At 27.7% G+C, this 25,464-nt stretch overlaps 2 protein-coding genes across 2 annotated transcripts; one reads left to right on the top strand and one right to left on the bottom strand.

Moving 5' to 3' along the window:
* Window positions 1-703: 703 nt before the first annotated feature.
* LOC113849549 (adenylylsulfatase HINT3) lies at window positions 704-5,975 on the bottom strand. The gene is made up of 7 exons (XM_027479535.1): window positions 5,587-5,975; window positions 4,245-4,300; window positions 2,938-2,995; window positions 1,783-1,849; window positions 1,348-1,403; window positions 1,178-1,231; window positions 704-1,108 (listed from the first exon to the last, which is right to left on the bottom strand). Exons 1-7 carry the CDS (start codon window positions 5,779-5,781, stop codon window positions 974-976), a joined length of 621 nt encoding a protein of 206 aa, XP_027335336.1. The 5' UTR covers window positions 5,782-5,975; the 3' UTR covers window positions 704-973.
* On the top strand, window positions 5,809-24,582 carry LOC113849436. The gene is given in 5 exon segments (XM_027479348.1): window positions 5,809-6,016; window positions 23,934-24,039; window positions 24,290-24,399; window positions 24,402-24,533; window positions 24,536-24,582. Coding segments are annotated over 5 exon segments (603 nt in total).
* The last annotated feature ends 882 nt before the right edge of the window (window positions 24,583-25,464 follow it).

Genomic DNA, 25,464 nt, shown 5'->3' with positions numbered 1-25,464 from the left:
TGTTAGCGGAGAGAGAGTATCTTGGAGAATCTTTCAGTTAGTATGAATGGAGAGCAATAGCTCTTTGTAGGAGCTTAGCTCTGGACAGTGGTTGTTTTCCCTACTGAATCGTTTCTTTCCAATAATAGTATTTTCTCATCACTATCTGTTTACTGTCTTATCTGGTATTTGATTGAGTTTGTATAAAAAAATGTGTCCAAGACTGTTTATTTACTGTTAATTACAGAACTTTATAGCAATTTCCGGGCTGCAGAAATTATGTAAGACTAACGAGTAACGACATCTTTTCATGAATTTTTTTTTCATTTACTCGATTCAATTTTAAGGGTGAAGTGGTTCAAACACGTACTAGTAATTGAATCATGCAACTTTTCATCCAGTATATCTTATCTCACTCATTTCTTTGAAAATATACTTCAAAAAATTAGTTTTTTAACCGGAGTGAAATTGATTGATACTCGTGTTTGTGCAGAGGAAAGCATGATATGGAGATTTTGATATCATAAATTTGAGCTTAGATTAACATAACATTATGTAAATATCTTCTAGTAAATCCTTAGAAACATAACAACTAAATCATAAAATTGAATGTACATTTTGGCACATGCATGAAAGAGAAATAGTACATGTACATATAAAAAAAACATGCATAACCATCATTCAATGGTTACAAATTCTGAACTACTCAATTTTCTTTAACTTTGCTAGTATAAACAATGGATATTTTCTATGAAAAACGATCATGTTCAAACTAAGTAAACAATAAAGTCTTTTCTTTTGAATATTTAACACAACTACATTTCTACAGACTCAAAACAATCACTAATTAAGTTAGAGCAACCCCACATAAGTTGATCCATGTGGTCAATAACTTCAATATTTGAATTTGAGGATTATGTTAAAAAAATTTATGCGCATATATTCCTCTAAATGAAAATAAGAACTTTTAAGTTACAACATATCAATAATCCAACTAACTTTTACTTGAACAAAAATTTTCATTCTTGCAGTTGCGGCACACGTCGGATAGCAACAACTGCTTCTGAATACGAGTTGCAAGCTGAGAAACTTTCTCATCGTCTAAATTAAGGGGCCGCCTTAGCAAACTCTATAAACAAGGAACTTTATTGATTATATGAATATCATATCAAACTTTTAAGAGGAGATGAAATATTACCTCAGAAGCCCATAAGCAATCGGATGCTTTACGTGGAATTATGTGGATATGAGTCTGAAATGCACGTTTTATAGCAAAATAAGCCACATTTCAATTTTGCAGAATGTAGAGAGCAAAATAAATATACGATTCCATGAAAGTGCAAGCGTATGGAAGAGCTAAAATCTCACATGGTATATTACTTGGCCAGCAGCTGCACCACTGTTGACCAACAGGTTGAATGAATCTGCAGAATTCCAAACATCCTATTAAACTCTGGCATGAAATATAATGTCATACAGAAGTATCAAAAGAGTAGATGATCGGCAAAGCTTATATGAAAATGACAACTTGAAGGGTAATAATAATTTTCTCCAAATAAGCAACACTAACAGAAGTTTGATATCCTGCACCGAAAATGGTTAAAACTACGAAAGATCCATAGAAGCCACATTATATAAGTTAATGACTTTTCCTCATTGTTGCCAGAAAAGCCATAGCAGGTAATCGGGGTATCCATAAGGATATATGCTAGTAGGGTTTCTATTAAGTTTTGAAATCTAAGCCATATAAGAGGGCTAAACATAGCAAAATTTAGATAAATGTACAAATTTTGAAGTACATACTGCAGCCAGTAGCCTTCATGATTGCATTGCTAATGAAGGGCACTTTTGAACACATGGCTGCTACCACCTGTACATAAGCCAATCAGGCTACGTAAATAAACAGAACCATTGTTTCACATTTACAAAATATTTAAACTGGTTAAACACAAATGTACACCATTATGAAGATCTTAGTATCTTACTATTGCACTTTACAGAGTAACAAGTTTAGCAGAGTTTACAAGCTTGATGAAATTGAAAAAAATGAAAGAAGAAAGGAGACTCAGAAGAGATATTAACTGAAATATTCATAAGATTATTAAGATGCGAGCCTCCATTATGTTGTTTATTTGGTCATCCACTGTCATCTTGCCCTATTTATGCATTTTCTGTCTCATAACTAGGATCTTATGTTAAAAACCAGAAATCAGAGACAAATGAAGAAGCTCCTGTTGATGCATAACACAACATGCCACAAAGTTCTCAATTATTTTCAATAGGAAGCCACCTCAATTCTCAGTCACTACCCTAGGGGTTGGTACAAAGGCTTAAACAAGTTCTTTCACTGATTAAGTAGAGATACCAGCACATATGCATGTTGTTTCTTAGCCTTAAACAATAACAAATAAAGCTATTTTCATTTAAATTGCCTAATTATTGATAACACCAGTATCATCTATCACAAGAACTGAAAGGATTTTAAACAAAAGCTTTATAAAATTACACACAGAGTACACGAAAATAGAAATCTGGTAGATAAATATCCCTACCAGCCTTAGAGCCAAGGCTCTCCTCTGAGAAATAGTTCTCAGCCTTACAAAACAGAAAAATACGTACTGCAGAAACTACCATAGCCCTTCCTATAACTATACAAATAAGTAACCGACATTACTGCCCTATTACTCTATCAAATAATAGCCCTACAATATAACTTGCCTATTATTAATTTTAGCCTGCTATTTTCTTATTTCTCCTTGAGTAAACAAGCCACATTTTAGGTTTTTTCTCTGCATGATCCAGAACTTGACACATATCTTGATTCTGGGTTGTAACAACCTTCGTAAAGGACTTTTCGTTATGGAGAAAGAATTTATCATCAACTTAAAATAATAGTGTGAAGTCAGTAAAGAAGTAAAAAAAATAAATTCAATTTTGTTCCTATTGAAAATTACTTACTGATGAAGGAGTAGCATCCAGTGAAGGAAAATGAGATTTTGGGATAATGAGAGAGTGCCTAGTGAACACAATGTAGAAGTGAGTGGTAGAGAAACAAACAATGTCATGCAGAATAGTTGAAAAAGTAAATGGAATTGGATGGTATTCCAAATGAATATTTCAGAATTCATCAAAACCACAAAACTTTACATCACTTTCTTTTCACTTTTCTTTCAAATTAAATTGCACTGTAAAGAATATTTGTTTTGAAGTGTAACACCCAAAAAAGGGAAAACTTGATTTATCAATTTGTTTGTGGACAACATAATCTCATTTTATTCATCTTGTTGGAAACAAGTATAATTTTAAGATTTATATACTTATGGGGAATCAAAGTTTGAATCCCATGGCCGTTCTTGGGCTGATGTGATTAAGATGAGAGGAAAGGGTTACCCATTAGATATTGTCACTCTTAGAGGAGGGGTCACCCCCTTGGAAGATGGGGCTATCAATGAGATGGAATTGTCCAAATTTGGTTTTATCATGTGTGACCTTCATAATGTTAAAACCCACAAAGTAGCTATTTTACAAATAGTTATATTTCATCATCACCTTTACATATTAATTTATTAAATTACAAATTTCGTAACTTCATTAATTTTGTTCTACCTCTTTCATGTATTTTTAATCAGATTACCATATAACTGAGTACAAGGTTGATTGGAGTTGCAGACTTGCAGTTCTCTCCATTAACATTTTTTTTGGTATCCTGTTATAAAGGTGGCCCTTTTTTTCTTGGGACTTTGACACTGCAGCTGTAGAAGATTAGTTTTGGATTGTACTGGACCTTTTAATACTGGAGACATTATATTTTCTTTCTTGTTGTTGCTAGTAAGTGTTGTGCGTATGTGTTTGAGCATGCGTTTAGCATTTTTGGAATGTTAAAATTAGAGGGGAAACTATCGAAATTTTGACATATTTTTCAGATATTATTTTGCTTAATTTATTATTATGACACGTAAATTTACTAGGCTAAGTGATGTTCATGTTAACTGTTTTTGTACCAAACTACCAGTCATGGCTTCAAATTGAGTTGTGACATTAAGTGAATGTAAGGGGGAAAAGTTACTGGCATCAAATATTAACTGATAGAAGCACTATTCATTTAAAGTAACAATTCACATATAAAAAACTGCAAATACATGATTCTTATTTACTCCATGCAAGGCCATATGTACAAGTACATAAATTTGTCAAATAACACAAAACACAACTATGCCTCATAATAAAACTATAAGGAATTGCACCTTGGACATATGATACCTTACCCAAGACTCAGCGGATTTGTATCCAATATGCATAGGCACATGTCATCTTCATAAAGCTGTTAGTTTGACAAAACATTAAGAAAAGCAGAGTCAAGGTCACTTATGAGAAACTTGGTTGGATTGAATATCAATTATCGGAAACAACAACAAACAAATACGATGATTAAAAATGTAAACATGTTTAGAAGAATTAAACAGAGCATGATTAACAATTTCAAATAGTCCCTTATGTCAAAGCATTAAAGCTAAGGGTATCCTGGTCTTATAAAGCTACCACCATATGTAGGTAACTAGGTATGAATCCCTACCATGCATTTGCAAGAGGCTGATCCCACAACTCAAACCGAACCTCTAGGTCACATGGTGACATGGCTCCCGTTAGTCAAAGCATGAAGCTAACAATGAAATTTATAGTTGATTATTTAGTGTTCACAATTTACCTACTGAGATAAGCCTTGGTTCTTGTTAATTGTTGTTGTATTGTTTAGTGTTCACAGAAAATTTTTCTTGAAGTATTTCAGTTGTTTATACTTCAAAACTAGGAAATTCCATCTCAAAACATATGCATAAAAAAAAATGAATGAAAGAAAAATCTGTAAACCTCCAAACCAACAGCTGTAAAATTTTCAAGTTGTATAAACAAGGTGTCAAATGTCAATACTAATTCAATTACCCCCCCCCCCCATTCTCTCTCTCTCTTAGATTGATGTAATGAGCAAAATGTAGTTTCAATTTCAAGATGAAACTCCAATCGATGACAACCCTCCATTCTCTGATCAACCAAATTCGGAACTACATTTTTGAAACTACATGGTTTCCAATTTAGAAACATATTATTTCATTCCACCAAGGAAGACATCTATCATGTCTTAGTTCTATACTCATGTAGTTGTAAATGGCATGTTGACGGTCAACGTCTCTTCAGGAATATCAATTTGGTTCCCAAAAGATTAGTAACACCAAATGAAAATGCTAGCAACAAACTAGATGAGTAGTCCTTATTTAAAAAAAGTCAAAGCACTTGAGATTTTTAGAGCGCATTCAAAAGAGTGTCTTGCTAACATTCCTCAACACCAAAATTACACCGTAAGCGATTGTTTTGTCACCAGATGAAACCAACGTAATCCAATGAAACAGCAACTTTTGGACCGTTTTATATAAAAACATCATAATTCGGGGATCAAATTGAGGCAACAATCTTCGTAGGCTCCAAAAACCTTTAGTGCAACTTTTCCAAGTTTTCTCCCAAAAATAAAAGCAAATTTAACCACCAAAATCTAAATCAGACATACAATACAAACAAAGAGCGATACAAATAACGGAAGAAAACTAAGAAGCGTACTTTCAGAGCAGGTGATTGACCACGAATAATCTTGCAGAAAACGCAATCCTCTTGAAAATTGTCGTTTTGAGTATCGGAAGCAGAAGCACAAAGCAAAGCCGATAGGTGTGACGAGGGAGGATCCGAATACCAAAGGGTCGGGTTCGGGTTGAGATGGGCGCACAAAACGGCAAGCCTCCTTGCCTCCACGGACATCGTAGTTGCCGTCTAAATCAAAACGCTATGAATCTATCTATCAATGGTTGGGAGCGAAGGAGCATTGCATGGTGTTTGAAATTAGAGAGAGGAAAATGCAACGACTATGCTTCATTTGTTTTTGTAGTTTTGTTTGAGTTGGTGTGCACGCGAGGCTTGGCTTATCCACTCGCGGGGAATGAGGGATGTGGAGTGGGTATGCGATGGTCAACCATTGCTTGCTCCGCTTTTGTTGGTATATTTCGTTTTTGAAGCTAAAGTAAAATAAATAAACAAATTGAAATAAAATATATTAGAGTGAACACACGTTAAGTATTAGTTTTTTTAATTTTTAATTTTTTTCTAAATGAAATTTTATTACATTTTTATATTTTTTTTTAAATTGAATTTTTAAATTAAGTATGCATTATTTTAATGATTTTAAATATTTTTGTTTTTAATACATATTGTCATATTTGAGTTTTGACATTAATTTATTATTCATTTTTTTATAATTTTGAATGGCTTTCACTTTTATTTTTATTTATATTTTTTAAATTTACTTAAATTTAAAAATATATCACTAGTTTATCTAATTTTAAGATGGGTGTATTCATACTATTTGCAGACAAATTTTTTTTTTCTTCTCTTCTTTGTATTGCTTATATTGTATGCATCACACTTATTTGTAGAGTTGTTATATCATGGTGCCAATATTATCTAAGAGCCTTAGATAGTACAGCATAAGAAATGGGTAGGAAAATTTCACAACTCTAAATTATTAATAAGTCAATCAATTTAGCTTTTGACAATTAATGAGATTTTTACATAAAAAACTAGATAGTAAGTAACCAAAGTTTTTAATCAATTGAGGTAAGTTGCAATTATGGACATGCTCAAGGAGGTATTGTGACATTTCAAGAATTAGTGAAGGAGGAGGTTTCTGGCTGGATCTATTGTATCTTAGATGTTGATGAAGGTGAAGAGTGATCTTCAATGTAATGAGGCATAAACAATGAGCAGCTCTTGACAAGCTTTCAACCAAGAAAAAAACACATGAATGAATCGAACATATATAGAAATGAGAGAGATCCTAAAACTAGATAGAGATGAGATTATAAAATTAAAGATAATTTAAAAGAAATTGATTAATACTAGTTATACTAACACAATACATTTACTTTTTGTTAGCCTATCACTTAAAAATTTTAAAATTAAGCAAACACACTAAAAAGTCTGTATTAGTTTACTGGAATTATGCTTAACTCTAAATCACTTAGTTATTACATAGAATTTTTTTTTAAAAAAAGACTTTTTTATAAAGTATAAAGAAATAATTATATAATCATTTTTTTACATTTTAGGGTCACATTAAAGTTGAACATAAAAATTGCTTTGTTATCAATAATTTAAAAAAAAAATCTTAACAATATATTCTCAAAGATACTCTTTCTACCACAATCTTAATTATTAATTAAAATTTATTAAAAAAATATACATGTTTTATTTATTCATTTTTAATTTAATTTAATTATTTTATCATATTTTTATATCTTTTAATAAATTTTAACTAATAATTAAAAGTATATTAAAAAAATATGTTAGAGAATATATTCTTAGTCTTTTTTTAATAAAGAAAATATAAATATGAAATAGTGTGCTTGTCAAAGAGAGATTAAATAAAGATGAGGATAACTGATTTCCTTAAAAACACTACTATAGTTGACGTAGTCATTAAAAAAAAAAAAACAGCTTGTTAGTGGACTAACTAAACAATGTATTTTAAGTTAGTGCAATAGTACCACTACTATGGCTATGGACCATGATCTTACAAGCATGTAAACATGGTTAAAAGGTTAGAAATGTGGAAAATAGATTTAGTGAAAGTTAAAAACTAATTTAAGCTTATAAATATTAATTATATAGCAAATCGTAGAAAATTTAACAAACACATTAATCAAACTGAAACTTTTACTTTCAATCATCTTTCAAGTCATTCTTTAGATGTCATCATATTATAATTTTATCATTTTTCTTGAGAATTGTCTTCATCGCATTTCACTTACAATTTTCTTTTATAATTTTTTAATAAAATTTAACATTGGATAATCGTTCTAAGAACCGCAATCATAAATAGTGTTTAACAATGGATATCAATGAAAAGAACCATTCATTCACATTTAGCTTGAAATAAATTTTCATAGGAGGCTTCCGGCACAAAAAGACTTTCACTCTAATTCAAAATATTAACTGCAGAATCAGATTTAAAAAACAGATAGTTTAGCATGGTTTAAAATCTACCTCAAAACTAGATTAGAATAATTACTATATATTGGAATTGAAGACCAACTCATTTCTTTGTTTTCAGAAGAACCAACAGACGACACCAAATAGACTGTATCCAATATTCCAACCGAGCTTATATTTGCATATATAATTTTATTTATGAAATTAACTTCTCACTTATATTTATATAATTATATATTTATAAAATTATAATACTTAACTTTTTTCTTATTTTCTTTTCAAAATTATTTTTTATCATTGTTATAGATTTACTTTAGTATTTTAATGTATTTATTTTACAATGATTTAAAATTATTCTTGTATGTCATATGTTTACTTTGAATTAAAAGTATTGTAAAAAAATATAAATAATTTATTCAGTTCTATTTAATTAAATTAAAAATAAAACTATAAAAACTAAATTATTCAATTCAAATTACTTTTTGTACTAGATAAGGCACCACTCAGTTTTACTTGTAGAAAAATAAAACCGAGTACCACTAACTCATAAAGCTCATTAGCCCATAATAATGCCTATAAAAAAAAAGTAAGAGATACAAGTAAAAGGTTGACTTCTGATTAATAAATAATATTTATTGCCTAAATCAATACCTGACTTTATCATCAGAGTGCTTTTTACAGGTATATTCTCCCATGTCGTGTCAACAGTGTTAGGAAGGACGTCATTTCAATCCAGAAGAGACGGGAAGATCAATGATTCCTCAACAGGAACACTTTTAATTGGATCGAATTATTTTTTTTAATTAATCAAAATTAAATTAAGATAATTTTTACAGTTAAAACAAATGCCTTTTTTTTTTCTTTTTCAAAAATGAACTCAATTCAATGTTCGTACACACCCCTTATAAATTCTATGTCAACCAAAGATAGATATATGAAAAAGTTACCTATTGAACACGAAAGAACTACGACAGTAAATAAATAAATGTAAAAATTAAATTATAAATTTAGTTTTTATTCGTTATAGATTTTTTTAAAAGGGTTATAATTTAGTTTTATATAAGTAAACAATTTCTTTTGTTAGTTTTAACGTGCTGACTGTGTTAAATTAAAAAAATTAAAACATAAATGTTAACTATAGAGTCTAATTTGTAAACGAATGTTAATTTTAAATATCAAATGTACTTTAATTATAAATAAAAAATTTATATTTTTAAACAAACTTATTTAATATGATTTCATATTTAAGATTATAATTTAAAAAATATATTTTTAATATTTTATAAAACTAATATACAATAAAATTATAATAAAAATATCATGCTAATACTTTATTCATTTATTTAAAAGTAAAATAAAAGATAAAAAAAATTAATTCCACCTCTTAGAGTTGAATTATGTTGATCTTGTGTTTATTTTATTTTATAAAATTGTTAATTTTATTTTTTAAAGTTGAGTTAAAACATTTAAAAATAGAATATTTTTATTAAAAATATATATACATGCAATGTATTAAAGTTATAAAAAAATTATTTTAACTAAATTTTAGTATAATTAATTGTTTAATCTTAATATTAAGAGTTAAAATTAAAAAAAAATGTATATCAAGTTTCCCTTCCTCGTGGTGGGCTTTGACTCAATGGTGATAACCCAAGTTTTGTGGTATCTAACAAGGTGACAAACTTCACCTAATTAAGATGGTGACAGGAACAACATGAGAGCTGTTTAAAAATAATGACTTTATAAATGATTAAATAATAAATTTAATAAATTAAAGACAGCAAGAACCTACGTAGAAGGTAAAATGTTTTGACCGATATGCACTTAAAATGTGTGTTTATTATCTCATTTAAGTGTTTATTTTTATTTTTATTTTTATTTAAGTAATTTTTATTTAAAATATTATTTTTTCTTACTTATAATTATATTTATACTAGAAGTATTTTATATAAAAAAATTCTTAAATAAGAATAGGATAGTAAAACATGATTTTGTCCTACTTTGTCTTTTTAAACATGCCAAAAAATGGATGTTTAACTCAGTCTGGTTTTTTAGGCGAGTTAAAAGTATTAATCCACCCTACTTTTGAAATAAGTTGATCCATTTAAAGAATAAAAAAATTAAAATAATATAAATTAGACAAAAATCATAAGAAGTAATAAAAATCATACATATATATGTATAATTAAATTATAAATTAATTAAATGACTATTTTTATTAAAATTAAAGTTTTACTTTTAAAATTTATTAAGTTTAAATATATAAAAATGCATGACGTATAAGAAAATTTTTGGTTTTATATTTTTAAAAACATTTAACCTGACATATCAACTCATTTATCACCAATTTATTTTTAAAAATTTGACGAGTTAGGCAGGTCAACTCAACCTAATCTAAATAAAAAAGATAGAATTGTTTAAGGTATACTTCACCTATTAATCAAGAGTATTTTTTTCTTAAACCATTAAATTATTTGATTTATCAATATATCATAATTAAACATCATAAGATTAAACTTTATGATTGATAAATGAGAAAATATTTGAGTGAAAAATGATAATTAGTGATTATATTATGTTGACTCAATAATTTATTTACAATATAGTTCTCAATACTAAAAATAAGCAATAGATAATAAATAATTGAAGTATAAATTTATTTAATGGCAAAAAAAGTATAAATTTATTTTCAAGTAATTAAATAATATGAATTTAATTATATACATATGTATTTCATGGATATAGTAAAATACTAAAGAAAAAATAGATTTCTTATTAAAATAACATCAAACATTATAAAATTCAAATAATCTACCAAAACATAAAATAAAATAAAAGATAAGAGAATTATATAATTATTAAATAATACTATAAAAAGAAGAAATAATAATAAAATAAAATAAATACACACTATCATATTCAAAGTCAATACTAATACTTTAATATCTTATATTAGTTTTGTTGATTTTTTTTTTATAACAGTAAGTAAAATATTTAAAAATTAAAAATGAAAAATAATTTTTTATTTTAAATTAAATTATATAATATTACGTAAAAATTATATTGATTGTATAAATAATTTAATTTTTATAGTAACTTTGATATGCTATTAGTAATTATATAATAATTAATCAATAATTTTTAATAATAACTTATTAATGTGAATATTTGCTTTCAATTTGAGAAAGATAATCTCCTTTAAATGATGCTTGTAGTTTATAAATATATAAAATATTAGTAAAAATATTATTTAAAATTGTGTGTGATTAAGTTCTTAAAAAAATTAACTTATGTAAAAAAATATTACTCTTTATAAATGTTAAATTTCATAATCTTTTATTGTTAATTAACAAGTTCTTTAAGTCCTAAAAATTTTATATACACAAAATTATTAATATAGTAAAAATTAATAAAATACTAATACCATAGTAAAATAAAATTACACTGATTAAAAAAAGTGATAATAATAATAATAATAATAATAATAATAATAATAATAAATTTTCACCATTCCAATAAACTTTCTTTACTTTTAAGAAAGAGGGTGAGAGAGGTGCTGTTAGGGTTCTCTATCCTAGTTGCTTGGGAGATTTGAGTAGGACTGAACACTAGTTGAGTTTGGTCTCAGTAATCAAGAACCACTAAAAGCTAAACATATGTTAATGAGGATCGGTTTCGTCTAAAATAATTATTGAGTAAGCTTGATTTTGATTTAGTATGATTTTTAATTAGTTAAGGAGTTTGATTCGGTTATGATTAGTTATTTGACCTGGGTACAAATTGGGCTAAATTTATTTGTGTAAACTATTATTTAAAAACATGCAATAAAATTATTTATTGAACTTTTTTAAATTATAATTATAATGAATATAGAATGAGATCTTAATTTTAAAACAACTTTTAAAATTAAACTTCTCAATAACTTATTTACAAATCTTTAAACATATAAATTAAATTTTAGCAAAAAAAAAAAAGTATACATCTAATATAACATGCATACATATTTAATAAATTCCTAAAAAAGAATAGTATTGAAATATTAAATCTCTATGTAAAAAAAAAAAAAAAACACCTAACTTACTAATAAAAAATTTACATTATGTTCTATTTTCAATTTTTAATCCACGTTGATGCTTAGGTTCTTGAATTGTAGTTCATATAATAAGTTAATAATTAAATTCTATATAATTTGTTCAGAGTTTTCAACCACAACAATAATCACATGATAAAAGAAGTTATATTAAAAAATAAGTTAAAAATAACATCAGTAGAACTATAAGACAAATAATAATGAAGCAACTTGTCTGATATCACTTCCAAATCAATTCTAGCATACTAAATCGTCAACATTAAATCATAAAAAAAAGTAATATAAAAAAAATATAAGATATGAAAAAAGAAACACAAATAACCAATACAAACTAAAAGTTATTATCTTCTAATCTAAAGTAAATTTTAAAACCTTTTTTCCATTAGTTTCATGTGTTCAGTGGACTTGCAAAATAATTTTACTAAATCATTTCAATCTTTTTGCTACAATATTTATAGTTTATACAAATTAAACATATTTTATTTTGTACTCTTGTAGTTCACCTTGAATTTTAAACGATACAAGGTTTTATTGAAAAGCAAAAACATAATGTTTCCCATATCAAGCAACAACACTGTAAAAAAAAAAAAAAGTAAGTGTTGAAGTTTAAGTACAAAATAAAAAAAAGTTTAGTGTAATAACATATAAAATATTATAAACATCAATATCACATTCATAACCTGTTGGTGCAAGTAAAAAGTTATGTCTACAAGTTATGCTTACTCCAAATATGCAAAATATCATTACTCCTAATAGAAAGCTTACTTCAATAAGCTTATAATAATAATTACATATATATGTCAATCAATCCAATGAGCTGAAAAATAATATTAAAAAGATATAAATGATTATAAAAAAACCTACATGCGAAGTGAACATACCAATTACAAAATTCAAAATAGATGAGATAAATAAACCTGAAAAGATAACAACAAAAGGTATATAACTATCTCACAAAATAAATAAATAACTAAATTGCATGTAAATTATATTAGAAAAAACTAACACTAAACTATATAAAAAAATGACTAACTTACATAAAGATCATAGTTGGTCTACAATAGATAGTTAGTTCAAAAAATAGATTTACCATAATTCAATAACAACAAATGACTCTAAAAAGACAAAAAAAGTGTGTCGCTTTAACAATAGCATAACAAAGACTCAATTAGTACACAACATAAACAGAAACGCATAAGTAATATTCAATAATTTAATAACAAAATTTAAATTCTAAGCAACCAGTTACTCACTATTTATGACTAAAATGATGGACCAGCTCCATCATGTGTACTAACTCTTGTTGGTATAACTTGAAATTCTTGAAAAATTGAAACAAAAAAGTTGTTTTACTAACTTATAAATGAAACACATGCTATAAAAAATAATTATGTACTAAAAGTAGTAATAAATATTTACCTTTTATAATATTCTCTTATAACTGCAACTAATCACTTAAATTAAGATCTTTGATGTGACATATTTTAGGTTTATATTTATAGTTTTATTTTGATTAATAAACACTTTTCATATGCTTTATTTTTAGAGTTTTTATCATTTTCTAGTTATTTGAATAAATTGGGCTTATTACAAATAAATGCTTTAATTTCGTATTTTCGATTATTCTAACCTCTGACTACTCTTTTGGCTATAAATTTTTCTACAAATATGATTTGACTAATTTTAGTTGCATTGGATTCTACACATTTAGGACTTCAAAATGCATATATGGATTGCTGGATTTGGAGTTGTTTTCAATTTTTTATGATTTTTTGAAGTTGAGGTAGACTTGTTGAATATTGCTGCAGGATTGCATTTGCACCCTTATTATTTAATAATTTTATTTGAACTTTTAGATATTATTGAGGCCTGCATTTTGGCCACTTAATTTACTCTAATCAGAAGCTATAAATAGACTAATAAAGTTCTGAATTTGGAAAAGTAATTAGACACTTTGAGATTTTGAAACTTGGTCGAAATAAGAATCTTTGTTTTCATTTTCTCTCAAACTCTCTTGTTCTTTTCTCATTCTTGTGTGGGGTAATCATTTCGATGGAAGGCTAAACCTCTCGTTTAATTTATGGAATCCAAATGTTGTAATTCCGACTTGAGTTCTGTGTTAAATTGCTCCAAGTTTGTTCTCTCTTCTCTCTAATATCAGAATTGTGTATTGTGATCGTAATTGACTTTTCTGTTGTTAGAATTCAAATTAGGACTCGACTGATGCTCTGATTTGATAATTAATGCGGATTAAGTTAAATGATTATTTGATTTAATTCATAACTCTATTTAATTAAGATATTTGATTGAATTAATAATTGAATTGGATGATTGTTCAAATGCGGATTTAAATCTTTAGATAATGTCATAGTCAGAGTTACATACAATTGATATTCTACAGATTGATGTTTCTTAATTCATTTTTACTCACTTTAATTTTGTTTGTAATTTAATTTAATTAATTTATAATTTTTAAAAACCCAAAAAACTTTATTTGCATTCTTTAAAACAAAACTGAAAATTGAATTTGACTGAAACTGTGTCTTCGTGAATTGACTTAGGTTTGACTTTATACTACAAAACCTTTAGAAAACTTTGTTGTTTTGATAAAGACTCGGCATTGTCTATCAAATTGTCGCCGTTGTCGGTTTTGATTCTATTTAGAGTTTAGTATTGCGTTTTCACTTTCTAATTTGTAATTTTGTTTTCATCTTTATTTTGTTTCTACCTCTGTTGCCACGACTCGATATTCTTATTTGTTCGTTTTATAGGGTGTGTTTAATTTCAATTTTCATCAATTTGTTTTTGTTTCGTTAAATTTAGTTGTTTTAGTGCATTTTGAATTTTGAATTTTAGATTATTTTTTTCAATTTTGAAATTTGAAATTTGAATTTTAGATTAAGATTTTATATTTTTAAATATTGGATTAATAGTGTATTGTTGTAGAATTGCGTGATTTGCAGAGATTTTGCATAAATTTTTATAGAGATGAGGAACATCGAATAAGGATCGATCAGATTTAGTTTAGATTAGATTTAAAAAAAATTTAAATTTAAATTTTAAATTATTTTTAAATTTGAATTTTAAATTATTGTTAAGATTTAATTAGATTTGATTTAGTTTCTTTTTAGTTTAAAGATAGGATTGGCTTTTTTTTTTAGATAGATTAGTTTTAAATCTAAATTTTGAAAAAAAAAATTATCTAACCAATTTGCTAATTTAAATTTAAATTTTGAAATTTTTATTTATTTAAAATAAATAAAATTTAATTAATATTTTTTTAAAAATATTAAACAATAATAAATTAAAATAATTTCAATTTATATTTTTTTATTTCATTTTCTATTGTAATTTATTTAATTAATTTTTATTTTATTTTTATTTTTATTCCTTGCATATTTTTATTATTTGATTCGTATAAGATTTGTTTGTTCCCTCACACACCACTAATCATTCATAACATGAGTGAGGTCCTATACCCAGGTCTGAGTAAATTTTAGTTTTAGATGAGTTGTGTAGTGATAGTAATTTAGATGAATGTTTTGTTTATCTATCACGAGAATTTCAGCTAGAGCTTATTTTATCTATATATATAAGTCCTTACATCTAGTAGACTACTTACTGATTGAGGATAACTTTATAGAATAAATTTTAACTCTAGTGACATTTTATTTTTAGGCTTACAAACTACCCAAGGTAAGAATGCATGTCCTAAATCATTAGATTAGAATTTTAAGAACCGTGATAGAACACTGTGAGAGCATATTCTTTTATTATCTCGCTACATTTTTTTATTTATTATTATTTTTGCAACTCCTTCAATTTGACATGTTGTAGGTACAATTGGTGTTTGGATATCAGGCAAGTTGTAACTTGATTACTTCATTACTGCTTCAATAAATAAGTCATTATTAATTAATCTCTACCTATTGTATAAATTTTTTATAAAATTAATATGCTTAAAGTAGTACTTAATGTTAAGTAATTATATTTTAAAATAAATTTAGATATTACTTTATAGTTTAATTATATGAATGAACTTAAATTAATATATTTTTAATTGGGTTATCATTATTTAATAAAGACACTATGATGTTAATTATTAAAATTTTAATTTAAAAAGTTATAAACTATGAAAACTTAATTAAAAATTTAAAAATAAGCTATAAGAATCAATAGATTAATTTAACTTATGAATGATTAATATATTAACTAACATAAATCAAAATTACAAAGGTCATTTTTGTTTGTTAGATGTGACAATAATTATTACATGTAAAAACAGCTAGAATAAAGGAAAAGAAAAAACTTATTAAAAAGTAATATTACAAATGAAAGCAATGATATTACTATTTTCACATATTATCAAAATAAATAATAAAACAACATGCATTAAAATATAACTTATTATATTTTTAAAATGTATACATAGCTAAAATTATTAAGCAAAACAAGTTTAGTAGAACAAAATCATAATTATGAAAATCCAATATATAATTATAAATAATGTAGATATTACAAAACTTTTATTTATTACTCTGCTTGAGTTGCCTGTTCAATTCTTCTTCATTGTAATAGCTTATTCTTCTTCTTTTTTATTCACTTTCAAGTAAAAAAATACTTATTTTAGGAATTATGCATCTTTCTACTTGAGATGACATGCATTTTAATTTCTAGAAATTACTTCTAATAATAATATATTAGAAAAAACATGAACAAATATATAGACGATTTGTGTATTTAAAAACATGAAGAAAAACTTGTAAATATACATCCAATGTCAATACTATAATAACTGACATCGAAATAAACATGAACCATCACCTATTACTTGTTAACTTAAATCCACAAAAGGTTTTCTCAGTTTACATTTTCAGTGACAATTTTAATTCATGATGATGGTTGTCATAAGTACAACTAAAACTTGTTAAACCAAAATTATGACTACATAATCATCCAAAATTTTAAAAACAATAGAACAAAAAAGAATTGTTATAGTCTTTGATTAATACTATTAGAAATTTAAATGCATATTATGGTTTCCAACTAAAAGTTTGTTATGCAAATGATGCAACCAGCAAAGTACTTAGAAACCTAAAAAAGTCCTAAACAAATTAAAATATATCAATGATGAACTCTTATATATAAGCTACTCAAAATATATAACAAATTATAATATTTCTCGTGCTCTTCTTTTAATACAATGATGATGCAGTATTACAAAGTTATAAAAAGGATAAATAAATTAAAATTTTATAAATATAAGTATAGTTACTTGAAGTGAAAAGTAAATCATAATAAAAAGATCTAACAATAGTAAGACACAAAGACAAATGCAAATCACTAATCATAAAATAAAGAATCAAGATAATGTTAAACCAACTTCTAAACAATAAAAAAGATAATAAAAAATTAATAATAAATAAGAATATTTCATTGATAGATCAATAACAAAATAGTTTTAAAAAAATAACAACTAGAAAACTAACATTTGTAGTTTGTCTTGATAATATTATAGTCCTTCCATTTCTTCTTTGATGAGTATGGAGTTTTACGTGTAACGCCCCTAATTTTGTAATATTAATTTTTGTTATTTATATAAATATAAATAAATATATATATATATATATATGTGTGTGTGTGTGTGTGTGTATTTTGGATATACGTTGTGGATGTGTGTATATATAGTATGCATGATTGGATAGGCTGAAATAGGCTAAGTGCCTAAATGCAGAATGTAATACTGAGTTGTTCTCGCTGTAGCGAGAGGACCCTTGAAGGAAGGACTGAAACTGTCACCTTCTTGCTGTAGTGAGAGAGCGACAATTTGGGGTGCATTTCTGGGTGCAGTCTCGCTGTAGCAAGATTCTATAGAAATCAGGGTGCAATTCTGTTTGATATTTTCGTTGTAGCGTGAGGGCGTGTCGCTGCAGCGAGAATATCTCGTTGTAGCGAGTGTCGTGACCAGAAAAGGATTAAAAGGGGATTAGGGTTCAGGGAGGGTTATTTCTCCCTCTCCCTTCGAATTCCCTTCGATCCTCTCATTCCCAAACCCTTTTCTACCGATTATATTGCCTCCAAAGCCGTTTGGAAGCTTGATTAAAGGTTATATCTGTACGGGGAACGTTTGGAGGTGAGTTTTAATGACTAGGGTTTCTGTTTTTCAACCCCATTCTCTGTTTTTGTGGTTTCCTTGGGTTCTCATGGAATTCTTCCATGTGTTTAGGCCGCAATCCGTGCGGGATAGCATTTCTTGGTGGATTTAGCGTGTGAGTCTTCGATCCAAGGTAAGGGGAGACTCTACCTATCTCAAATGTGTTGTAATTCTTATGTGTTTTGTTAATTAATGCAATGTGGCTGAGATAGAGAGTATGAATTGTGTGTTTGATGAAAATTGGTGTGCAATGGGATGTATGCTGGAATAGTTAGGCCCCGTGGGGTGATTGTGTGTGATAGAATGTTATTGATTGGTAAAATTAATGTTATTGTGAATGAATGAAGGCTATATGTTGTATATTGTAGATAAAATATGGGCTATGTGTCGAGTACTGTGAATTGAATATTGGCTATGTGTCGTGTGCAAGCATGACTATTGCGTGTGTGAATGAAATGTATGCGAATGGGGCGTGTAGCGTCGTTGTAATGTGCTGTGAATGGTTCAACGATACATTGGAGATGTGGAAGATGAGGACAGTAGAAATACCTTGGGAAAGAGGGAGCAGTGGTGACACCGACTGTGGAACGGGTGCATCACGAGCCACACACACTCTCTTCCTAACTAGACCTCTGACCACTACCTTTGCTGAGTGACTCGTGAGTGCCCACATGGTATCCGTGAGGCGGGGGTAACCGGCGATCATTCGTGGTGTAAATTGTACTTATGGATGTGAAATACTACCAATGCCGTGAGTGCATCGGTATTAAATTGACATGAGCTGTGTGATAATGCTACTTGTAATTGTGTTTGTTTAATATATTGGAAATGAGTTAGAGATGAGACTTTATGCTTAATTGTGGTTTGGTAGTGTAGAGTACTCACCCTTACATTCATTTTTTAGGTAATAAAGACAATCAGCACCGGACTCTGTGAAGGGGTGGATGAAACTGTTATAGGACTTAGGATATTATTTTGGAAAACTATTGTATTTGAATAAGTCCTATAGCAACTGTTTGATGTAATTTGTAACCCTTTTTTCTTTATTTGAAATATTTTATGAAACTTGGATTAAAAATGGAAGTTTTATTATTCCAAAAATTTGAAAAATTCGTTATTTATTGAAATTAAATCTAAGGTGTTACATTAAGGAAAAAATAAATTTCTGTCACAAGGGAATATAGAGAGAAACAAAGAGAAATAGAAAAAGATGTTTCAAAAGTGTGATTAAAAGCTAACCTTGAAGAGGAAGATGAAGAAAATTAAAAATCCTAGCTAAACACTTTAGCAACACAGAAGTAGCGGTACAACAATAAGGAAAAAGAGAAAGAATAACACTTTTAGGATTTTTAGTATGAGGTCTATATTAAAAAATTTAGGCCCAGCTAGATAATTAATAAATTTTGGTGTGATATGTCTTGTTATCTGTGGTATTGTATTACTTTTATTAAGCCCAACCCAAACTTATTATTATATAAATACAAAGCATAGTTAATTTTGATCAATTTCGGGTACTGACAAATTTTATATTCTTGACCCGAAACTGACCTCTTATATCCATTCATAAGTGTCACTTTCACTCGAGAAAACCCAATATCAAATTTGACTTGATGTTCAGCCAACTTTATTGCAATGATGATACTAGTTTTGGATGGGTGTAAAATCATTTGAGCACTACTAATCTTGGAGGCTATTGCGATTTGGGGGCAACTAAGGCTCGTCAAGACTGAGAGTTTCTTAGTCTTAGCCCTTGACCCAAAGGGCTCTCAAGGGATGGAATGACATAAGGCAGAAAAACAGAGGAGTTAGACCAAATGGATTGGAGATCTGAAGCCAAACTAGGTGTTTTCTAACCCTTGTGTTCTGAGACCTTTTCTTATAAGGATAAATTGTTAGAGTCAAAAGACTTAGATCTTATTCTAAATGATGAAGATGTTGTAAAATTTGTGATAGATGATTTGAATATTGCGCCTAAAACTGAGGATAACGAAAAAATAACTAATAAAAGTTAGAATCTTTGTCTTGAACTTAGAATCCCTCTAGAGGATTATGAGGTGTGGTGTTCCCCTTGGACCACCCTTATACTCAAACTCCTAGATAAATCCATTAGCTTTAGTTATCTAAATTAGAAACTAAGTAATATTTGAGAAAAAAAATAGGTAGTTAAAAATTCTTGATCTTAATAATGATTTCTTTCTAGTTAAGTTTGAGAATTAAGGAGGACTATAAGCATGCCTTTTTTGAAGGACCCTAGTTAATCTTAGACCATTACCTCAGGCTTATGTTTAAGACTAAGGATTACAAATTGAGAAAGTTAGCAGGGTTAGGATTCTCAATCTCCCTCTTAAACTATACAATAACAAATTCTTGTGGTAGGTAAGAGCTTACTTGAGGTCTATGCTGAAAGTTAACCCCTATCCTTCCTTATTATCTAGGGAGAAATTTGCTAGAATATTTATTGAAATATACTTAAGAAAGAAACTGATCTCAACATTTAAAGCTCTTGGTCGGGAATTTAAAGTGCAATATGAAGGTCTGCACTTAATATGTTTGAAATGTGGTAAATAGGCATAGGCAAGAACATTGTAAATATATTATTAGGACTAGTTATATGGATTTAAAGTAAGGGTCCCTCCATATAATAGTTCAATAGATAAGGAAGAAGGTATTATTAGCAATCTGGAAAGAATATGGCTATAGATGAAATAGGGGATGAGTTTGCTCATGAGAATGACCAATTTGGTCCTTGGTTGTTAGCAAAAAAAATAGTTCAGAAAAAAACCTGGTTCCTATCAGCCTATGGGATGTTTTGGGACAAATGGTAAAAAGAAAGAAACCTTTTTAGGTTCTAGATTTGATATGCTAAATGACTTAACCCAAAACTTGAGGCAAGACCCAATTCTTGATAGTAATAGAGTCTCAGTAAATCATTGTACTAAGAGTCAACCAATTAAGGACCACGTACATCATAAACTGACAAATGGAGTTCCAATGGTCTCAAGATGAATTATCCCTCTTGGAAAAGGAACAAAATTAAATATGCACCTAAAATTACCAAATTGGGAAAAAAGAAAGAAGTTTATACTTGTTCATAGTCAAGTATACCTGTCAAAAAGTAATAAAAAGGTTCTAAAATTAAGTTCTCGATTTATCATCTCACAAGGATTGTTTTCAATTATTAAGAATTTATTAATTTAATTGTTTGAGCCTAAATGATGTAGAATTAAATAAAAATAAGAATTTAATTATAAAATTAATTATTAATAAAAATAAGTAACACAATACACGTCTTGATTGAACTTATAAGAGAAAAACTTATGGCATATGGGTTTTCTCATTCAATCATTTATATTAGTCTCCCGTTTAACTCTAAATCTAATTTTCTTGTGATTACCAATCATTCATACAAATATTATCAATATCCAATGGTCATAAAATATTAACTTATGTTTTAAATTAACATCCACAATGGTTATACAAGATATTAATTTAAGAAAGCATAAAACACTTATGAACTTGTTAATTTAATAATTATTGGAAGAGAAAGATTGGTTTGGTTTACCTAATCCTTTGTCTTGTTTTATCCTATAGATCCATTAACTAATCCAGGTACGGTTGCATGGTGATATAATTAATCAAGATTATACAATTATGCGTAATAGGATAAATATTAATCACATACATAAATCAAACATAGATTCAAACTTTAAAATTTCATAAATTCATGAACAATAATTCTCGTAGCCCTAGCTATGAACTTAGTTACTCATGCTAAAGAAAAGAATTAAAACAATCATAAACAAAGTCATAGAGAAAAGCAAAACTAGATATGAGATGAGTTCTTGGTCTTCAAGTATAGTCACTCGAAGCTCCAAGTCCTGCTAAGAGTATGCTAAAGATCCCGTGCAAGGGAGATGAGATAAAAGATGTATCAAGGGTCAGAAAACATGATCTAAAATTCAATGCCTGAGGTCCCTTTTTTATAAGATTTTAAAACTCTAAAAGTTATTCATATTGGACTTGCCGCAGATGAGTACGGACGTATTTATGGCTCAAAGTACCCCTATGCTTGTTGAAAGAGTTTAGGCGTCCTGACTGCTGCAAAGTTCTGATTTTTCATCAATTTAGGCCCAAAATATACCCAAAATCCACTTGTGACCTCTTTATACTAAAATGCACAAATAACATATAAATCAATGTAAAATCCAAATAAAATAAAGGTTAAACATAAATATATTGGCTGTAAAAGAGAACCTAAATATAGACTTATCAGGTAGGTGCATTGTTTAAAGTAATTCTCAATGCCACAATAATAACAATAATTTTTATATAATAGTATTTTATCACAATCCATCCCATGAAGGCAAGCTCACAATTGTGAAAAATATCCAACAACATTATGAAATGGTCTAAAACAACACACTTCATAAAAATATGTCACCAAATTCTATAATAGCAATATAACATAATTAAAATAAGCATATAATTTAGCATAAAATTATTCAATCAATTAAACAACACCAAATTTGGGAGTATGCCAAAACATAATATACAAAAATTAGTCAATAAAATACTAATGTAAGAAACTTCTAATTTACTTAAATTGTAAATGGGTTATGCACTAAACTGCTTTTCTTATTAAGTATAAATAGAGCAAAATATTATGAACAATATAAATTGAACCTTAGAATGTAGAAATTCTCAATCATAAAATGTCTTCATCACAAGAAGTGCACTTAATGCACAAGAATATTAGATTCACGAAGAATAACATAATATTGGATTCACGAAGAATAATGTAATAAACAAAAGGATAAATGTTAGATTCACAAACCACTTAATGCACAAGAACACAATAGAATTAACACAAATTAAGCACCATCCTCCGATGATAATTCCAATTATATATATAATAAAAATTAAGGGTTTGGAATTTCAAAACTAAAATTATCTTTATACACTAATTTGTTTCACACAATTTTTATGTTGATTTATTCAGAACATTACTAATAATAAAAGTCTCAAATTAATTTTTAAATTAATCAAAAGAAAACTTAAAATCCTAAATTAATCTATTAGACCTCGTTGTATGAATATACATTTTTAACAATATTAATATCCTTGACATATCAGAATTAGACAAGCTCTGATATCACTTGAAGGAAAAAATTAAAATCTAATTCTCAATATGACAAATGATACACATATGCTATAATAGGATTAGGTGTTAGAATTATTCAGAACATTAGAAATTGATGAGTCCATGACTGAGTGCTTCTTTAATCAATGTGAGGAAACCAGAAAACGGAGAGAGAACTCCTCCTATCACTCTTTCAAATGTTTTACATACACTGTCTCAATGAGACTGTAATTATTTTGGTTAGGAGCAAGGGTCATAATAGAGTGAGTCAAGTCTATCCATTATGGCTCAATAATAATAACCATAAAATTATATTCACTAATAATTAAAAAGTTATTATAAATAAGTCCAATAACAACAATTATTTATAACATAGGCTAAAAGCATGATTCAATATTTTGACACCTAATTTAATTTGAAATTAAATTAAAATTATAACAAAAATTGATTTATTTTAGTCTCACATAAAATATTCAACACAGTTTTCAGACCATTAAAAATCACTAAAGCACTTTTGGTATGTATGGCCCCCTAAAGATTAGATCCACCAGATAAGAAAGTAAATTATGCACTACCGCTAAGTCGTCCAACTTATCCACCAAGGGATTCGTGGAATTACTATGGATTGTGTTGGGAAAATCTACCAAAGTTAGGCAGATAGATAGACTCCTTTCCCACTGCTAAGGGAGAGTAAGAATGAAAATCAATCAAATGATTATTTTTTAATTTAATCTGGGCCTCCTTTTCTTTAGGTATACAAGTACTATGAGTCCTCTCACTACCAACCAAGTCTTGTCAGTATCAATAATAAGAGAAAAAACAACCAAATAGAAATAATAATTAATTAACCATGGCTTTTGGCCTAGACAATGTCTTAGGCGTCAAGGAGATGACATTTTTATTCTTAGGTTGCAGTAAGCAGATAAAGAGGTCATTTCGCCTCTTGTCCCTGAATATGGGTAATATGTTCTAAAAAATTCTTGCTCCAATTTGACCTAGTTGGCGAGCAATTCTGTTAGCTGCAAAGAATAATACAGCAAGCGAGTGTACCTTTGTTCGCTTCTCCTCTACCAAGCATGGAAGTTCAAGGACACCCTTAAGTCAGTAGCTACCTAAGGAAACTTTGATTCAATCCGCCCCCAACTGGGAGGCATCTACCTTATCCCGATCAGAAGGAAAGGTTCACCATGATGGGGGTACTTATTTGTTTTTCCTTTTGGAAAGAATGAAATGCATAGGGGACCATCCTTTAGTTGTGTTGCGGCATGCTTAGATTTACGGATTTGCAAGGGTCATTACAAAGGTTTGGGAAACTAAGTAAGGTTTGAATGAATTGGATCTTTAGTAGTTTATTAGTGGTGCAAACTAGTTGTGCCCTTTCTTCTGTTCTTTTATGTAGGTATGAGTGTATGACCTTCTCCTTGACTCTCTTAAAGTCAAGCTAGGTGACTTTGTAACCTTTGCCTAGCCTAGAAGAGTGATGGCTAGGCACTGCTACTCTCTGATGTATTAGCCTAGGCAACTTAACACGCAGAAGTCTACGACAAAAACCATGTCAACATTGACGTTACAAATTCTATAAATGATAGAATAGAAAGTAAAAACAAAAAGATTAAATTGACACTTAAAAAAATTTATGTAAATAAATTTATTTACAATTTTGTATTAAGTATAAAGACTAAAATATTACTTAAAATTTTTATTAATATATAAATTAATTAAACATAAATAAATAAAGATAATATAATAAATCTTTATTATTAATAATCTTCAAATTCTCAAAATATCTATATATTGATTTTAGGAATAAAATTTTTAGCAAATTTTATAATTAGTGTTGATATTATTATTATTATTATTATTATTATTATTATTATTATTGTAATATGTTTTAAGAATATAAAAAGTAATAATTATTCAACGGTATATAGTTTTAAGAAAAATATTTCTTACTTTTTCAAAATAATATAAATATATAATATTGAATGAAAACATATACTATCAAATAGGTTCTTTGTCTTCTTTAAATAAAAATAAAAATATTTTAATGTTGAATTCTTTTTAATAAATGGT

Source organism: Abrus precatorius, unplaced genomic scaffold (genome assembly GCF_003935025.1).
Source record: "Abrus precatorius isolate BTA unplaced genomic scaffold, Abrus_2018 Scaffold9, whole genome shotgun sequence".
Lineage (NCBI taxonomy): Eukaryota > Viridiplantae > Streptophyta > Magnoliopsida > Fabales > Fabaceae > Abrus > Abrus precatorius.
The sequence above is the reverse complement of the archived record's forward strand: the minus strand, read 5'-3'. Positions and strand labels throughout refer to the sequence as shown.